We start from the raw sequence: 20,123 nt of genomic DNA on the forward strand, positions 1-20,123 counted from the left end.
GTATTCTTTGAATTAAATTAACTTAGTGAAAAGGTCATTTTCACAAATGTTGTAAGTATTAAACAGTAGAAATCCATGAAGGATATAAAAGAATACTCTGCAGACGTATATAATTCACATAGAAGGTCAAATGTCTGTGTTTCCAGTCACTGGCAGTTTACTGTTATTTTACAGAAAGCTGTTACTTGAACTCTTCATTTACATAAAGCTATTAGAAAGAAGAGGAGGGCTGCAGGTGCATCCTGGGAAGGAAGGAACGGAGGAGTAGAGAGGTGATGCTTGACTGACAGAGGATGAAAACTCACTTTCAGTTGCTGATTGTATCTGATTTGAATATCATAAGAATACGTATTAGTTACGTTTTTCTATGTTATCCTTTATCACACTTAAAATCATATTCTTAAATAAGTTTATACCATATGAAAGAATTTTAAGCACATTTTCTTGACAAAGATTTAACTAAAAGTGAGATATAAAGATACCATCTGTGTATTCTTGACTACCATGATCACTAACAAAAAATACAGAAGCAATAGAATGTTTTTATGAAATGCGTTTTAATTGAATATGTTGAAAAACATTTAAATCATTTGCAAAGCTGATACAACACCTCCACGTAACTGTCACAACTTTAACACAAGCCTGCAGACACATGTTCTCTCACATGTAAAGCTGGTAATGACCAAACAGCACACACAATAAAGCAGCAGACACTAAATGGTCATTGTGCTCCTCTACTATTGCTCAGCAGGACACTCGGACTTCTTGATGTTTTGCTCTGAAGTCTGGGAGCCCTGAGTCACTTTACATGTGTAAACCTTATCCATGTTCCAGTCTGACGTCTGGACGGACAGATAGCTGCTGATTTGAAAAGTCTTGTCGGGTTGCTGAACAGCGGTGCTGGTAGAGATCCCACTGCTCACTGGACTCCCAGCAGACAACCAGCTCACATCTGCAAAAGGCCCAGACTGACTGGACAGACACACCAGAGAGGCTTTGCTGGCCTGGAGCTCAGCACTGGACGGAGGGAAGACTGTGAGGACAGGAGGAGGGAGGCTGGAGCCTGAAAACACACGGAGAGCTTCCATCAAATACTAATCAAATCATTTAGACAAAGCAAGACAGAAACAGAACCATTTAGTATATGAGTTTATATTATAACAATCAATCTGAAAAAGTAAAGCATTGGCAAAAGAGAAACATAGAAGTCTTGACCTAATATGAGCACTGTTCCTTTTAAACAAATCTATCAAACACAACCCAATACATATTTTTCATGTATTCAGAATACTTTTAATCAATTAATAAAGTCCTTTTATATATCTTATCCTGTATTTACATTTGTAAAATACTAATTTAATTTATTGTGAAATATGATGGTGTATCAGTCGTAACTCTGCTTTGTTTGTATCTAACCACCAAAGAGAGAAAATTACTAATCCCATATAGTTACAATATTATTCAGGGATATTTAAAATGATCCTTAAACTTAAGACTAATTACACGCATTCAGTATTGACTTTAATGCACATCTAATGAGCCTTCATTTTAAATATAGTTCATAAATGTTAAAACTGTTCAAATCTGGTAAAATTCCCTCAACCATCAAGTTGTTTTAAAATGTTTGTAGAAAATATTTAAAACATTGTGAGCATTTCATTAGTTTCAATTACACAGCTTGGCATGAAGATCAAAAACCAGTCTGTTAATTAATGAAAAACATGCTTAATGTTTAAAACAGTGAGCAACATAAACAATGATTATTGCTCTTCATACATAAGAGAAACATCAAATATATCCTGTTCTAAGGTGAGTTAGAAAGTACTTACTCGTCACAATCAGCTTGGTGCCTTGTCCGAATACCACAGTGATTCAGTTTGTATACATGGCTGTACAAAAACCTCCTGACTCTCACTGATGAGGGGAGTGGAACTGAAACATCCTGCTGAGAGCAACTTTCACTGTCAACATCTCCTTCACTTCATCAGGCTGATTATATTCCAAACCTCTGCTGGACTTGAGGACTGCTTTCATTCACAGACAAACTACATTGTGTTTTTGATGTGAAACTTTTTTATAATTACAGGAGCAATTTTCTCATTTATTTTGTATGTTTTCAAGCAGATGGAGATCAGACCTCTTTTGATGTCCTCTGCATGAGTATTATTAACTTCCATGGAGTTTGGGATTTAATCTCCATTTTAATTCACCGTCTAATAATCTTATCAACGACACCATCAATGTATAAATTCATATTTATCTTCACTTTCAAGTTTATTTGTGAACGTAACAGAATGGAAAAAGATTGTATCTTCAAATGTTTCAATGTTAATCCCTACAAACAAACATCTTCCCTAATTATACAAACTGATTGAAAATGTATTTAGTTTATTGATTGTCTGCATCTAGATTTCCTGATGTGAATGTGATGTTTTTATGTTTTCAATAGTGTGTGTCAGGTTTCTTCAGGGCCTCAGGAAACAGGACTCATTAAAGTCAAGTCACTGTTACTGTATCTTGTGTATTAAACCCAGATTATGTACATTTCAAATTAGTATAAAATATTATTTGGCAAGATAAAGTGGCTTTAAAAGCATGAATTATTTTCAGGTATTATGGATGATGCTGGACGGCATATTTATTTATTCATGTTTTCATTATTATAGCATTTATTAAAGGTATGGATAGATTTATAAATTATTGTTAAAATGAATCTGGTAAAATCCTTTAAATGTTTTTAAACATGTTATTGCACATGGTGAAAGGCACTGAGTTGCTTGAAGGCTCTGTTATCAGATGTGTCAGAGACTGAAAAAGCAGAAGTTCTTGTGAGGAGGTTTTTGTCACGGTGTAAATCACTGTGATACGTGCTCTTCAGCAGAGTCATCCCATGTGTGACAATAATAGACTGCTGAGTCTCCTTCCTCCACATTGCTGATGATCAAACGATAATCTGATGTAGACTGATGAGTAGATGTGAACTTTGGAGAGGAGAAACCAGAGCCATACTCTGGAGCGCTAAAGCTGTGATAAAACCTCAGTACATACTGAGGGACTCCTCCAGGAATCTGTTTATACCAGCGAGCAGCATAGTTAGTAACAGTCCCCAGGTTACAGTCCATGGAGGCTGTCTCTCCTTTCCTCACCGTCACTACAGGCTTCTGTGTCACCACCGTCACACCACTCACACCTGGAAACAACAAGAGGACATGGAGTCAAGAGAAACACACAGACTGATGAATCCAACATGAGGTCAGAGCTGCAGTCAGTCAGCCTCCTTACATGTTAGAGCAGTGATGAGAGTGCAGAGGGTCCCCAGCATGGTGTCAGTGTGTGCTGTAAACGTCCCTTACTGTCCAGCTGAGAGGTGAGCAGAGTGAGAGGAGAAGAGAGACTGAAGCTTATAAACACACTGAGAGAGGAGAAGTGCAGGAGGAGGAGTCTCTACACTCAGCACTGCTTTCATTCACTTTCAAACCAAGATATGTTTTTTGATGTGTCTTTCGTTGTGGCGTCGCATTTTACCTGCAATCTCATTATGTTAATGTCAGGATTATGGGTTTGGAAGTCTGTTAATGTCCTTTGCTCGAGTATTATTCACTCCGGTGAGATGGATATCCTGATTAAATCTCTATTTAATTTGATGTCACACAATCCCATTCATCAAGTAGGAAAAAGGTTTGCACCCTCACATGTTTAAATGATAATCCCACAGGAAAATACATGTTACCTAATAATACGAACTGACTTTCAAACAAATACAAAATCTCTGCCTGATTTGAGTTTAATTAAGCGTTGTCTTTTAGGTGTGCTTTAGCTGAACATAAATCAGCTACAGTATGTTATCTCCAAACTGTGTATTATATGACATTGGGGTGCGTCTCAAGACACTGCATTCATGTAGTCAGTTTCCTGTCTCTTTTGTTGCAGCTGGACGTGTAAAAATCATGAGACTCTTGGCACCAGGGTATTTATTTTATTTAATAATGGTCACATTTTGTGTTTTCAAACCTGAAGGTTTTCTATTTGTGGAAGAAATGATGTGGCAAGAAACTGTGGCATTTAAGTCCAAAAAGTATGCAAACATGTCAGATATAATGGATCTCAGTAGATTTAACTTCCTGGTGAATTATATCTTTATTCATACAAATGTTATTTGTAAAGAGTTTATGAAAGGTAACAAATACATACGTAATTTCATTTGTTATTGTGCAAATTAATCCAATAAGAGCATTACATTATTTTTAACAAATGATTGCATATAGGGTGTGATTTAGAAGGCTCTGTTATCAGATGTGTCAGAGACTGAAAAAGCAGAAGTTCTTGTGAGGAGGTTTTTGTCACGGTGTAAATCACTGTGATACGTGCTCTTTAGCAGAGTCATCCCATGTTTGACAGTGATAGACTGCTGAGTCTCCTTCCTCCACATTGCTGATGATCAAACGATAATCTGATGTAGACTGATGAGTAGATGTGGACTTTGGAGAGGAGAAGCCAGAGCCATAGGTTGGAGCGCTATTGACTCGATAAAAATATAAAACAAACTGAGGAACTCCTCCAGGAATCTGTTTATACCATTTAGCACCAGTGCCAGTAACAGTCCCCAGGTTACAGTCCATGGAGGCTGCCTCTCCTTTCCTCACCGTCACTACAGGCTTCTGTGTCACCACCGTCACACCACTCACACCTGGAAACAACAAGAGGACATGGAGTCAAGAGAAACACACAGACTGATGAATCCAACATGAGGTCAGAGCTGCAGTCAGTCAGCCTCCTTACATGTTAGAGCAGTGATGAGAGTGCAGAGGGTCCCCAGCATGGTGTCAGTGTGTGAGGAGGGTCTTGGAACTAAGAAAGTGAGCTCACTGCTGACAGAGGAGAGGGTTTGGAGGATGAGGAGAGGAGGAGCTGGAGGAGCCATTTAATACTTGAACACTGAAACTGAGAGTGGCTGACAGGAGGAGGAGCTTTGGGACAATCTGCATAGTTTTCACTATTGATTTATCACTTATCTTTTGTGGAGGGGAAATAGTTGAATTCATTCATTTCATGTAGCTTAGGCCAAATGTTGGGATATGCACACATTAACGCAATGTACAAAAATAACAGTTTAAATACATGTCTTTTGTTGGTTAATAAAGATGGGATGTATACGTTAAAGTTGTATGCATTATTTTAAACGTTTTTATAATGAGTCAACAACATACATCTGCTACAGGATCTAAAACTAAACTGACTGCACATTCAGAAGTAAACTGTGAATGACCAAATGTTAACAATGAAACTATCAATGTATTTCAGTTAGAGAAGTTTCACTACTTTACACAGAGCTGACTCTTGACCTCTTCATTTACATGGAGCTATAAATAAGGAGACGAGGCCTACAGGTGCATCCTGGGAAGGAAGAGAGGGAGGAGCAGAGAGGTGATGCTTGACTGACGGAGCATGAAAACTCAGTAGCTGATTTGATCAGATCTTTAAAGTTTTGCATTAAGTTGACTTTTTAATTCAAAAGAAAACAGTCTGGCTAAAACCAGAGGTTTTGTTATGAAATCTTCATAATGGATTGTAATTAGCTCTCAGTGTTCATCTGTAAATTCTTGCAGCATCCAAAATAAAAGACAAATCTAAATGATGTAAAAAATACCTGAACTTAATATTTTCAACACTGCCTTTTGAGAAGTGAATTTCAAAGTAACGATGAACAGAGGAACTGTTTTGCTCTTCAAAGGTCATCATCTTGTCAGAAATAACCTTGAATCTTGATTATACTTTGGTCCATTTAGAACTCATTTTAGAATAGGTAGGATAAACAGGCTACTACAGAGAGGAAAACAAATCAAAGCCATATGGCCTAACTTTCAGGAACTTTATATTGGCTACAGCTGACACGACCCCGGCACACATCTCTTCAGCGCAACATGTGGCCTTAAAACTGATAAAGAACAAATGATTTCCAGATGTTGGGATGGCATCTTGCATGGCAACTTCCACAACACTGGACTGTGAGTGTGAAGACATGACACAATGCTTTATACAACTAGAGTCAAAGAGAAAAATGTAAATGCTAAATAAGTCCTTTATGTCCTTTTACAATGTATCAAGTCAAGTCAATACATGTTGCAAATGAATATATTTTAATAATAATGTGGGTAAATACAAACAATCATAATCAAATAATTATTCGTACACGATTATACAGTATTATATCACAACTTTAGATTACATTTCTAGGCATCATGTTCTTTATGTCCAGTTATTAATACAATAATGACAGCTGATATAATGTGAGTGAATGCTGCCATCTTGTGGTTAAAAGTGACTTTGTCGGGAAAGGATACATTTAATTAATTTAAAAATCTTTTTTCTACACATACATCACAAGAGCCAGTCTTTATATTATACAAACTTATCATCTCCTTATGTGAGGAATATATAAAATATATGAATTATTGAGAAACATCCACACTGAAGGGTCTAAGGTCTCTGTGGCCCTCTTCTCCTCGCTCTGAAAAGGGTGGGCTCCTGGACAGTCCCCCTGTAAGGAGGCCTCCTCTGTGCTCGCAGTGGAGATCTCAGTCCGACACCGGGGGGAACCCTCTGTACGGGACGCTGAGGCAGAGCAAACCTGCCCTGCTTGAGGTCGTCCACAAAACCCTCCACACTGTCAAACTTTGAGGTGAGTCGACCCAGCTCGTCTTTCAGAGAGTTGAACTGCCTGTAGAGGTCTCCCAGGGCCTCGGACAGAGGCTGGATCCTGGACACATGTAGAGGCATTTAGGAAAGTACAAGAGAGCAAATGGTTTCATTATTTGAATGAGCTTTGGCAATGTTTTCATGAGCTGACATGAAATAGGAATATTGTTTACTTGCAATACATAACCAAGACAAGAGTTCATGAACATAAAGTAACAACATGTTGTTAAGCAGGAGCAGCCCCACCACATGCAGAAACATCAGGATAGCAGACATAAAGAACGGAAGTCCCTTTTAAAGAATCTGAAAATATAGTTTAGGAAAGGACACGTGCAGTAAGCACTGCATCTGATATGGTTGATGAGGAATGGCCATTACTAGTTGTTAGTATCATGTCCCAGAGCCAAAACGCTGAACTTATCAGAACACAATATTACACAATACACAGAACATTTTCAGCTGAAACATTTCCCATTGGCACATTCTCCATAGTGAGGTCATTTACAAAGTTGAGTTGGCTTTGTGTGGATGGGATCACTTACTTGATCTGATAGTTCAGTTGTCATGCGCAGAGCAAAGCAAGTTATATAATGTATTATTACACTAAATTGCAAACCATTAAAAGCACACTGACATCACTGACTGTTGTTATTCTCACTCTTACTCAACATGTTCTCTTCTTGATCTTGTCTGAGCATACCAGCAATACAATTTAAAGTGAGAAGCCGTTGTGACCCACCTGTTGTATTCAGGCAGGACTGAAGCGTGGTCATTGATCAGCAGATCTTTCACTTGGGTTAACATGGCATATTTCCAGTTGTCCAGTACCTGGGTCAAATTGGAACAAGTCTTGCTGTTGGTGTGTCCTGCTGAAGACAGAAATGTAGAGGAGGAGATAATATTCATCCTGATCTTTCCAAACAGAATATTAATTTGAGTGGTTTTCTTTTTTTTTAACAACACTTTATTTAGGATTCACAAATTGAGGAAAACTGAAATATCCACAGATTTTTCCTGACCTTTAGAGTCCCAGCGTGAGGTTTCCTGCTTCCATTTCTGAGCTCTGCATGTTAAGAAAAATAGGTTTAAAAGCGTCTAAAGGATTTTATTTGAACAATAATTGCTGAAATGTATCCATAACTTTAATACATTTAATAGTGAAAACATGAATAAATAAATATGCACTCCAGCATCAAACTGTCTGAAATGTTCACAGAATACAAGTTTTTTTTCTTATTAATTCATACATTTCCATGAAACCTTGTGTTTTTTATTACAGACCTGTTTTAACCTCATATTTATTAATTAAATATGTTCATTGAAATTCAGGAATCAGAAGTGTTATTATAAATAATGTTTTAATGGAATCAAAACAGAGAGACGAACATTACATGTGTTGTTTTTAGCTGCTTACAATAGTTACGATCCTAGAATAAATCTGAAAAATTGAGAAACTGAAAGTGAGTTTTCATCCTCCCTCTCTTCCTTCCCAGAATGCACCTGTAGGCCTCGTCTCCTTATTTATAGCTCCATGCAAATGAAGAGGTCAAGAGTCAGCTCTGTGTAAAGTAGTGAAACTTCTCTAACTGAAATACATTGATAGTTTCATTGTTAACATTTGGTCATTCACAGTTTACTTCTAAATGTGCAGTCAGTTTAGTTTAATATCCTATACAATGAATGAATTCAACTATTTCCCCTCCACAAAAGATAAGTGATAAATCAATAGTGAAAACTATGTAGATTGTCCCAAAGCTCCTCCTCCTGTCAGCCACTCTCAGTTTCAGTGTTCAAGTATTAAATGGCTCCTCCAGCTCCTCCTCTCCTCATCCTCCAAACCCTCTCCTCTGTCAGCAGTGAGCTCACTTTCTTAGTTCCAAGACCCTCCTCACACACTGACACCATGCTGGGGACCCTCTGCACTCTCATCACTGCTCTAACATGTAAGGAGGCTGACTGACTGCAGCTCTGACCTCATGTTGGATTCATCAGTCTGTGTGATTCTCTTGACTCCATGTCCTCTTGTTGTTTCCAGGTGTGAGTGGTGTGACGGTGGTGACACAGAAGCCTGTAGTGACGGTGAGGAAAGGAGAGACAGCCTCCATGGACTGTAACCTGGGGACTGTTACTAACAGAGTTGCTGGCTGGTATAAACAGATTCCTGGAGGAGTCCCTCAGTTTGTTTTATATTTCCATCACAGCTATAGCTCTCCAACCTATGGCTCTGGCTTCTCCTCTCCAAAGTTCACATCTACTCATCAGTCTACATCAGATTATCGTTTGATCATCAGCAATGTGGAGGAGGGAGACTCAGCAGTCTATTACTGTAATACATGGGATGACTCTGTGAATGAGTACGTATCACAGTGATTTACACCGTGACAAAAACCTCCTCACGAGAACTTCTGCTTTTTCAGTCTCTGACACATCTGATAACAGAGCGATCAAACAACTCAGTGTCTCACACCATGTGCAATAACATGTTTAAAAACATTTAAAGGATTTGACCAGATTCATTTTAACAATAATTTATAAATGTATCCATACCTTTAGTAAATGCTTTAATAATGAAAATATGAATAAATGAATATGCCATCCAGCATCATCCATAATACCTGAAAAATAATTCAGGCTTTTAAAGCCACTTTATCTTGCCAAATAATATCTTATACTTATAGAAAATGTACATAATCTGGGTTTAATACACAAAACACAGTAACAGTGACAGGACACTAATGAGTCCTGTTTCCTGAGGCCCTGAAGAAACCTGACATACAATATTGAAAAAGTAACATCACTACATGCACATCCGGAAATCTAGATGCAGACAATCAATGAACTAAATATATTTTCAATCAATTTGTATAATTAGGTAACATTTTTGTTTGTAGGGATTAACATTTAAAGATTTGAAGTACAATCTTTTTCCATTCTGTTACGTTCACAAATAAACTTTAAAGTGAAGAAAAATATGAATTTATACATTGATGGTGTCGTTGATAAGATTATTAGACGATGAATTAAAATGTAGATTAAATCAGAAACTCCATCTGGTGGAAGTTAATAATACTCATGCAGAGGACATCAACAGATGGCCAAACACCGTCTGCTTAAAACATAACAAATAAATAAAAAGATTGCTCCTGTAATTATAAAAAAGTTTCACATCAAAAACATAATGTAGTTTGTCTGTGAATGAAAGCAGTCCTCAAGTCCAGCAGAGGTTTGGAATATAATCAGCCTGATGAAGTGAAGGAGATGTTGACAGTGAAAGTTGCTCTCAGCAGGATGTTTCAGTTCCACTCCCCTCATCAGTGAGAGTCAGGAGGTTTTTGTACAGCCATGTATACAAACTGAATCACTGTGGTATTCGGACAAGGCACCAAGCTGATTGTGACAAGTAAGTACTTTCTAACTCATCTTAGAACAGGATATATTTAAAGTTTCTCTTATGTATGAAGAGCAATAATCATTGTTTATGTTGCTCACTGTTTTAAACATTAAGCATGTTTTTCATTAAATAACAGACTGGTTTTTAGATCTTCAAGCCAAGCTGTGTAACTGAAGCTAATGACATGCCCACAATGTTTTAAATATTTTCAACAAATATTTTACTCATCTAACTCACAGGATATATTTTAAGTTTCTGTATTTAGAAACAGCAACCTTTGTGTTGATAAGTGTTTAAAACATTAATCATGTTTTTCATTCAAAAGCAGATTAGTTTTTGATCTTCATGCCAAGCTGTGTGTTTGAAGCTAACAATCTGAAATGCTCACAATGTTTTAAATATTTTCAACAAATATTTTAAACATATGTTGATGGTTGAGGGAATTTTAACATCTTAAAACTGTATTTCATTTGAAGACTTTTTTTTTATTGTGATATCAATACTAAAAGTGTGTGTTTATAATGTTTAATTACTATTAGTCTTAAATTTAGGAATACATTTAAATATCCCTAAATATTTCTGTGGCTATATGGGATTAGAATTTTCTCTCTCTTTGGTGGTTATATATATACAATAACATCAGAGTTACTGCTGATACACCATCACATCGAACACTGACTTAAATTAGTATATTACACATTTTAAAAAGGATAAGACATATAAAGTGACTTTATGAATTGATTAAAATAATCCTGAAAAAAGGAAAAAAAACGTATTGGTTTGTGTTTGATAGATTTGTTTTTGAAAGGAACAGTGCTCATATGAGTTAATAATTTCTATGTTTCTCTTTTTCCCATTTAACATGGTTTACTTTTTCAGATTGATTGTTATAATATAAAGTCATATACTAAATGGTTCTGTTTCTGTCTTGCTTTGTATAAATGATTTGATTAGTATTTGATGGAAGCTCTCCATGTGTTTTCAGGCTCCAGCCTCCCTCCTCCTGTCCTCACAGTCTTCCCTCCGTCCAGTGCTGAGCTCCAGGCCAGCAAAGCCTCTCTGGTGTGTCTGTCCAGTCAGTCTGGGCCTTTTGCAGATGTGAGCTGGTTGTCTGCTGGGAGTCCAGTGAGCAGTGGGATCTCTACCAGCACCGCTGTTCAGCAACCCGACAAGACTTTTCAAATCAGCAGCTATCTGTCCGTCCAGACGTCAGACTGGAACATGGATAAGGTTTACACATGTAAAGTGACTCAGGGCTCCCAGACTTCAGAGCAAAACATCAAGAAGTCCGAGTGTCCCGCTGAGCAATAGTAGAAGAGCACAATGACCATTTAGTGTCTGCTGCTTTATTGTGTGTGCTGTTTGGTCATTACCAGCTTTACATGTGAGAGAACATGTGTCTGCAGGCTTGGAATACAAATGTTGACAGTAAGAGGGAAGTGTTGTATCAGCTTTGCAAATGGCGCATTTCTTTTTTGCAAGATTTATTAAAAATACAAATAAAAAAATATCTGAGAACAAAAAAAGTCTTTGTATTTATTCATACTTTTCAATGAAATCTTGAAACTTTGAGATTAAAGACCTGTCTTTCCAAATTCTTACTAATCAAAATATGTTTAGTAGAATTCAGAAAGCCCAATTGTTAATAGAAGTTTATTTGTAATGAAAGCAGAAGACAGAGATTAACATTACGTCGCTGTTTTGAAGCTGCTTGCACCGGTTAAGATCTTAGAAGAAATCTGAAAAAAAGAGAAACTGAAACTGAGTTTTCATCCTTCGTCAGTCAAGCATCACCTCTCTGCTCCTCCCTCTCTTCCTTCCCAGGATGCACCTGTAGGCCTCGTCTCCTTATTTATAGCTCCATGTAAATGAAGAGGTCAAGAGTCAGCTCTGTGTAAAGTAGTGAAACTTCTCTAACTGAAATACATTGATAGTTTCATTGTTAACATTTGGTCATTCACAGTTTACTTCTGAATGTGCAGTCAGTGTAGTTTTAGATTGGGTCCCCTGGGCCAGCGAGTGTGTGCCCGTCTACATGCAGCTCTCTCATTTAGATCAAAATGTGTCTTTACTTTAGTCCGGATTAAAACATGACATATCTTCAGGATATAACAAGTTGATCATAACCACTCTTCAACCTAGCATTCAGTTTGAAGAGGAGGTTTTTTTTAAACTCAAATGCGGAAGCAGATCTTTTTTTCTGTAACTCTCTAACCTCCCGCCTTTTTCTTTCTTTAATTCTTCAACTGATAACTTACTCAGGCAAGTTGAGTCCATGTGACAAAATGTTCAAGTTGTGAAGAAAATGAATACATGATGTAAGTTTAACCTTCTCAAACTAGAAAAGCTGAGTTCAAAATCCAAAAGCTCTTTGAATGAATGAGACAATCTAACTTGATATAACTAAAGTGTAGAATTACAACAGACACTGAGGCTCTTTCTGATGGGGTATTCTTTTAATTAAATTAACTTTGTGAAAAGGTCATTTTCACAAATGTTGTAAGTATTAAACAGTAGAAATCCATGAAGGATATAAAAGAATACTCTGCAGACGTATATAATTCACATTGAAGGTCAAATGTCTGTGTTTCCAGTCACTGACAGTTTACTGTTATTTTACAGAAAGCTGTTACTTGAACTCTTCATTTACATAAAGCTATTAGAAAGAAGATGAGGGCTGCAGGTGCATCCTGGGAAGGAAGGAGCGGAGGAGTAGAGAGGTGATGCTTGACTGACAGAGGATGAAAACTCACTTTCAGTTGCTGATTGTATCTGATTTGAATATCATAAGAATACGTATTAGTTACGTGTTTCTCTATTTTATCCTTTATCACACTTAAAATCATATTGTTAAAGAAGTTTATACCATATGAAAGAATTTTAAGCACATTTTCTTGACAAAGATTTAACTAAAAGTGAGATAGAAAGATCTGTGTATTCTTGACTGTCATGATCACTAACAAAAAATACAGAAGCAATAGAATGTTTTTATGAAATGCGTTTTAATTGAATATGTTGAAAAACATTTAAATCATTTGCAAAGCTGATACAACACCTCCACATAACTGTCACAACTTTAACACAAGCCTGCAGACACATGTTCTCTCACATGTAAAGCTGGTAATGACCAAACAGCACACACAATAAAGCAGCAGACACTAAATGGTCATTGTGCTCCTCTACTATTGCTCAGCGGGACACTCAGACTTCTTGATGTTTTGCTCTGAAGTCTGGGAGCCCTGAGTCACTTTACATGTGTAAACCTTATCCATGTTCCAGTCTGACGTCTGGACGGACAGATAGCTGCTGATTTGAAAAGTCTTGTCGGGTTGCTGAACAGCGGTGCTGGTAGAGATCCCACTGCTCACTGGACTCCCAGCAGACAACCAGCTCACATCTGCAAAAGGCCCAGACTGACTGGACAGACACACCAGAGAGGCTTTGTTGGCCTGGAGCTCAGCACTGGACGGAGGGAAGACTGTGAGGACAGGAGGAGGGAGGCTGGAGCCTGAAAACACATGGAGAGCTTCCATCAAATACTAATCAAATCATTTATACAAAGCATGACAGAAACAGAACCATTTAGTATATGAGTTTATATTATAACAATCAATCTGAAAAAGTAAAGCATTGGCAAAAGAGAAACATATAAGTCTTGACCTAATATGAGCACTGTTCCTTTTTAAACAAATCTATCAAACACAACCCAATACATATTTTTCATTTATTCAGAATCCTTTTAATCAATTAATAAAGTCCTTTTATATATCTTATCCTGTATTTACATTTGTAAAATACTAATTTAATTCATTGTGAAATATGATGGAGTATCAATAGTAACTCTGCTTTGTTTGTATCTAACCACCAAAGAGAAAAATACCAATCCCATATAGCTACAATATTATTCAGGGATATTTAAAATGATCCTTAAACTTAAGACTAATTACACACATTCAGTATTGACTTTAATGCACATCTAATGAGCCTTCATTTTAAATATAGTTTATAAATGTTAAAACTGTTCAAATCTGGTAAAATTCCCTCAACCATCAAATTGTTTTAAAATGTTTGTAGAAAATATGTAAAACATTGTGAGCATTTCATTATCTTCAATTAAGCACAGCTAGGCAGGAAGATCTAAAAACCAGTCTGTTATTTAATGAAAAACATTCTTAATGTTTAAAACAGTGAGCAACATAAACAATGATTATTGCTCTTCATACATAAAAGAAACATAAAATGTATCCTGTTTCACGATGAGTTCGAAAGTACTTACTCGTCACAATCAGCTTGGTGCCTTGTCCGAATACCACAGTGATTCAGTTTGTATACATGGCTGTACAAAAACCTCCTGACTCTCACTGATGAGGGGAGTGGAACTGAAACATCCTGCTGAGAGCAACTTTCACTGTCAACATCTCCTTCACTTCATCAGGCTGATTATATTCCAAACCTCTGCTGGACTTGAGGACTGCTTTCATTCACAGACAAACTACATTCTGTTTTTGATGTGAAACTTTTTTATAATTACAGGAGCAAGTTTCTCATTTATTTTGTATGTTTTCAAGCAGATGGGGTTTGGACCTCTTTTGATGTCCTCTGCATGAGTATTATTAACTTCCACCAGACAGAGATTGGGATTTAATCTCCATTTTAATTCATCATCAAATAATCTTATCAACGACATCATCAATGTATCAGTTCATATTTATCTTCACTTCCATGTTTATTTGTGAACGTAACAGAATGGAAAAATATTGTATCTTCAAATGTTTCAATGTTAATCCCTACAAACAAACATCTTCCCTAATTATACAAACTGATTTAAAATGTATTTAGTTTATTGATTGTCTGCATCTAGATTTCCTGATGTGAATGTGATGTTTTTATGTTTTTAATATTGTATGTCAGGTTTCTTCAGGGCCTCAGGAAACAGGACTCATTAAAGTCCCATCACTGTTACTGTATCTTGTGTATTAAACCCAGATTATGTACATTTTCTATAATTATAAGATATTATTTGGCAAGATAAAGTGGCTTTAAAAGCCTGAATTAGTTTCAGGTATTATGGATGATGCTGGACGGCATATTTATGTATTCATATTTTCATTATTAAAGCATTTATTAAAGGTATGGATAGATTTATAAATTATTGTTAAAATGAATCTGATAATTTATTTTTTATTTAACCAGATAAAAACATTGAGATAAAATCTCATTTTCAATGCTGATCTGGCCAAGAAGGCAGCAACGTTACACATAACACATAACACAAACATATAAAATACAGAGAACATAACTAAGAAAACAAAAGACGAAAAAGCAGTCACTACATTGTGCACATTAGGACAGTAAGAAAAGTGCACTACCTGTTACTGCAAGAGCAGCTGGTGGTAAGGACTTCAGACAACTTCAACTTAAAACATGCTATAGAGACAAGTGCCCTCAGTTTTAGGCTTGATTGAAGGTCATTCCAAGACCAAGACCATAATAAAAAAGACTCCTTTTTCCAGCCTCAGTCCGCACAGTAGGTACCTGGAACCGTATCCAGGCACTGGATCTGAGTTTGTAAGAGTCGCAAACTGGGGCAAATCTGACACATATGTAGAGTGGAAGCTTACCTAAAATGGCTTTATACATTAATAAAAACCAGTGCTGCATCCTACGCATAGTAAGTGAGGACCATCCAGTTAGGCTATACAGTGTGCAATGATGAGTCCTATAGGATGCATTTGATATATAACGCAGTGCAGCATGGTAAAGTGGGTCAAGTTTGGCCAAAACAGTGGGACAGGCAAATCTATAAATGGTATCACCGTAGTCCAGCTGGGAAAGGAATAAGCCAGAGACCAACCTTTTACGGGATGAAATTGAAAAACAACATTTAAGTCTGAAAAGGAAGCCAAGAGTGAATTTCAATTTCTTTGTTAAAACTTCAATATGGTGTTTAAAGTTCAGATTACTGTCCAACCAAAAGCCCAGATATTGTAGGTATCAACAAACTCAACAGAAACGCCATCAAGGGTGTCAATGGAGAGGCAAGAGGACGTTGACTTGGGAGCAAAAAGCATTGCTTTGGTTTTCTTACTGTTCAATAGCAGTTTGGAATCAAGAAGTGCATGCTGCAGCGTGATAAAATCTGATTTTAAATTGGAAACGGCCATATCCAGAGAAGGAGCACATGAGTATACAATAGTGTCATCAGCATACATATGATAGGTAGAAAATTGCATCTGATTACAAATATTGTTTACATATAATAAAAAGAGCAAGGGCCCCAAAATAGAGCCCTGTGGAACTCCCTTCTCCAAGGTGACAGGGTCAGAGACAGTACTACCCAACCTGACGCATTGAGTACGGTCGGTTAGATAACTCTGAAACCAGCAAATGGCATTGTGACCGAAACGAGACACCAACATAACATTAGACATAATGTGGTGATCTACAGTGTCAAATGCTTTGGCTAGGTCAATAAACAATGCAACGCAAACTGATTTATTATCCAAAGCAGCCTTAATATCGTCTAAGACTTTCAGACTGGCAGTCACAGTACTGTGCTTTGATCTGAATCCAGATTGCATAGGGTTAAGGATGTTGTGTGAATTTAAAAAAAGTTTTAGCTGAGTAGAAACAAGGGACTCAAGAATCTTTGATAACGCAGAAAGATTTGAGATAGGACGATAGTTATTCAACTCCGTGGGATCACCAGCTTTGAAGAGGGGCGATACCAGAGCTTGCTTCCACACAGCTGGCAGTGTGTGAGTGGACAGGGAGAGATTAAAAATATCAGTTACTGGTTGGTAAAATTCTAAAATATTTTTAAACAGGTTATTTCACATTGTGTGGGACACTGAGTTGTTTGAAGGCTCTGTTATCAGATGTGTCAGAGGCTGAAAAAGCAGAAGTACTCGTTACGAGGTTTTTGTCACGGTGTAAATCACTGTGATACCCACTCTTTAGCAGAGTCATCCCATGTTGTACAGTAATAGACTGCTGAGTCTCCCTCCTCCACATTGCTGATGATCAAACGATAATCTGTGTTTAACTGATGAGTAGATGTGAACTTTGGAGAGGAGAAGCCAGAGCCATAGGTTGGAGAGCTATAGCTGTGATAAAACCTCAGTACAAACTGAGGAACTCCTCCAGGAATCTGTTTATACCAGCCAGCAGCATAGTTAGTAACAGTCCCCAGGTTACAGTCCATGGAGGCTGTCTCTCCTTTCCTCACCGTCACTACAGGCTTCTGTGTCACCACCGTCACACCACTCACACCTGGAAACAACAAGAGGACATGGAGTCAAGAGAATCACACAGACTGATGAATCCAACATGAGGTCAGAGCTGCAGTCAGTCAGCCTCCTTACATGTTAGAGCAGTGATGAGAGTGCAGAGGGTCCCCAGCATGGTGTCAGTGTGTGAGGAGGGTCTTGGAACTAAGAAAGTGAGCTCACTGCTGACAGAGGAGAGGGTTTGGAGGATGAGGAGAGGAGGAGCTGGAGGAGCCATTTAATACTTGAACACTGAAACTGAGAGTGGCTGACAGGAGGAGGAGCTTTGGGACAATCTGCATAGTTTTCACTATTGATTTATCACTTATCTTTTGTGGAGGGGAAATAGTTTAATTCATTCATTTCATTAATATTGAAATCTTGAAGTACAATAATGTAGCTTAGGCCAAATGTTGGGATATGGACACATGAACTCAATCTACAAAAATAACAGTTTAAATAAATGACTTTAGTTGGTATATCAAAATGGGATTTATACGTTCAAGTTATGCATTATTTTAAACGTTTTTATAATGAGTCAACAACATACATCTGCTACAGGATCTTAAACTGCACATTTAGAAGTAAACTGTGAATGACCAAATGTTAACAATGAAACTATCAATGTATTTCAGTTAGAGAAGTTTCACTACTTTACACAGAGCTGACACTTGACCTCTTCATTTACATGGAGCTATAAATAAGGAGACGAGGCCTACAGGTGCATCCTGGGAGAGAGAGGGAGGAGTAGAGAGGTGATGCTTGACTGACGGAGCATGAAAACTCAGTAGCTGATTTTGATTAGATCCGTAAAGTTTTACATTAAGTTACCTTTTTAATTCAAAAGAAAACAGTCTGGCTAAAACTAGAGGTTTTGTTATGAAATCTTCATAATGGATTGTAATTAGCTCTCAGTGTTCATCTGTACATTCTTGCAGCATCCAAAATAAAAGACAAATGGGGCTAAGCCTGCGAGCTAGTTCAGGCAGTCAACTCGAGCACCAATGATACATTAACACGTGACGCACCTCGTCCCTCTTACAACCAACCAAACACATTCTCCTAAACATGCCGCTCTATTTAAGCTGCCAGGTCTTCCTGCCTCTGCCTCGCTATGCTGCTGCTGCTGTGTTCACTTGCTATTGCTGCGTTCATGTTCCTGCTGCTGTGTTTCATGTTGCTGCTGCTTGCCTGCCCCACCACCACCCCAGCTCCACCCCAGCTTCCACCTGTAGGTTCGGGGGATAGTTATCTAATCATCACTCAATGTTCTTGGTAAATCTGTGGAGTGATGAGGCCCGAGCCTAGACGCCAAACTCAAACTATATGCTGCTTATAATAAACATATTAAGAACATGTGAGTTGTCTGACTGAAATCTAAATGATGTAAAAAATACCTGAACTTAATATTTTCAACACTGCCTTTGAAAAGAGAAGTTCAAAGTAACGATGAACAGAGGAACTGTTTTGCTCTTCAAAGGTCATCATCTTGTCAGAAATAACCTTGAATCTTGATTATACTTTGGTCCATTTAGAACTCATTTTAGAATAGTTAGGACAAACAGGCTACTACAGAGAGGAAAACAATTAAAAGCCATATGGCCTAACTTTCAGGAACTTTATATTGGCTACAGCTGACACGACCCCGGCACACTTCTCTTCAGCGCAACATGTGGCCTTAAAACTGATAAAGAACAAATGATTTCCAGATGTTGGGATGGCATCTTGCATGGCAACTTCCACAACACTGGACTGTGAGTGTGAAGACATGACACAATGCTTTATACAACTAGAGTCAAAGAGAAAAATGTAAATGCTAAATAAGTCCTTTATGTCCTTTTACAATGTATCAAGTCAAGTCAATACATGTTGCAAATTAATCTATTTTAATAATAATGTGGGTAAATACAAACAATCATAATCAAATAATTATTCGTACACGATTATACAGTATTATATCATAACGTTAGATTACATTTTTAGGCATCATGTTCTTTATGTCCAGTTATTAATACAATAATGACAGCTGATATAATGTGAGTGAATGCTGCCATCTTGTGGTTAAAAGTGACTTTGTCGGGAAAGGATACATTTAATTAATTTAAAAATCTTTTTTCTACACATACATCACAAGAGCAAGACTTTATATTATACAAACTTATCATCTCCTTATGTGAGGAATATATAAAAGATATGAATTATTGAGAAACATCCACACTGAAGGGTCTAAGGTCTCTGTGGCCCTCTTCTCCTCGCTCTGAAAAGGGTGGGCTCCTGGACAGTCCCCCTGTAAGGAGGCCTCCTCTGTGCTCGCAGTGGAGATCTCAGTCCGACACCGGGGGGAACCCTCTGTACGGGACGCTGAGGCAGAGCAAACCTGCCTTGCTTGAGGTCGTCCACAAAACCCTCCACACTGTCAAACTTTGAGGTGAGTCTACCCAGCTCGTCTTTCAGAGAGTTGAACTGCCTGTAGAGGTCTCCCAGGGCCTCGGACAGAGGCTGGATCCTGGACACATGTAGAGGCATTTAGGTAAGTACAAGAGAGCAAATGGTTTCATTATTTGAATGAGCTTTGGCAATGTTTTCATGAGCAGACATGAAATAGGAACATTGTTTACTTGCAATACATAACCAAGACAAGAGCTCATGAACATAAAGTCACAACATGTTGTTAAGCAGGAGCAGCCCCACCACATGCAGAAACATCAGGATAGCAGACATAAAGAACGGAAGTCCCTTTTAAAGAATCTGAAAATATAGTTTAGGAA

General features: G+C 37.6%; 3 protein-coding genes across 4 annotated transcripts; 1 reads left to right on the forward strand and 2 right to left on the reverse strand.

Annotated features, from left to right (window-relative positions):
* Positions 1-536: 536 nt before the first annotated feature.
* LOC117493638 (immunoglobulin lambda-1 light chain-like) lies at positions 537-4,936 on the reverse strand. 2 transcript variants are annotated; one of them, XM_034144291.1, is made up of 4 exons: positions 4,780-4,936; positions 4,365-4,687; positions 1,830-1,863; positions 537-1,063 (listed from the first exon to the last, which is right to left on the reverse strand). In XM_034144291.1, the coding sequence occupies exons 1-4, from the start codon at positions 4,919-4,921 to the stop codon at positions 738-740; spliced, it is 825 nt and encodes a 274-aa protein (XP_034000182.1). In that variant the 5' UTR covers positions 4,922-4,936; the 3' UTR covers positions 537-737. The 2 variants fall into 2 exon arrangements, with proteins under 2 accessions (XP_034000182.1, XP_034000183.1); XM_034144292.1 differs by lacking the exons at positions 4,365-4,687; positions 4,780-4,936 and adding exons at positions 2,868-3,190; positions 3,283-3,397.
* Positions 4,937-8,510: 3,574 nt separating this feature from the next.
* LOC117493644 (immunoglobulin lambda-1 light chain-like) lies at positions 8,511-11,605 on the forward strand. The gene is made up of 4 exons (XM_034144299.1): positions 8,511-8,639; positions 8,732-9,054; positions 10,063-10,096; positions 11,073-11,605. Exons 1-4 carry the CDS (start codon positions 8,600-8,602, stop codon positions 11,396-11,398), a joined length of 723 nt encoding a protein of 240 aa, XP_034000190.1. The 5' UTR covers positions 8,511-8,599; the 3' UTR covers positions 11,399-11,605.
* A 1,564-nt stretch (positions 11,606-13,169) lies between these two features.
* On the reverse strand, positions 13,170-17,608 carry LOC117493647 (immunoglobulin lambda-1 light chain-like). Its single transcript, XM_034144303.1, has 4 exons — positions 17,452-17,608; positions 17,040-17,359; positions 14,364-14,400; positions 13,170-13,595 (listed from the first exon to the last, which is right to left on the reverse strand). Exons 1-4 carry the CDS (start codon positions 17,591-17,593, stop codon positions 13,270-13,272), a joined length of 825 nt encoding a protein of 274 aa, XP_034000194.1. The 5' UTR covers positions 17,594-17,608; the 3' UTR covers positions 13,170-13,269.
* Between the last annotated feature and the right edge of the window lie 2,515 nt (positions 17,609-20,123).

This window comes from Trematomus bernacchii, unplaced genomic scaffold (assembly GCF_902827165.1).
Source record: "Trematomus bernacchii unplaced genomic scaffold, fTreBer1.1, whole genome shotgun sequence".
NCBI classification, from domain to species: Eukaryota; Metazoa; Chordata; class Actinopteri; order Perciformes; family Nototheniidae; genus Trematomus; species Trematomus bernacchii.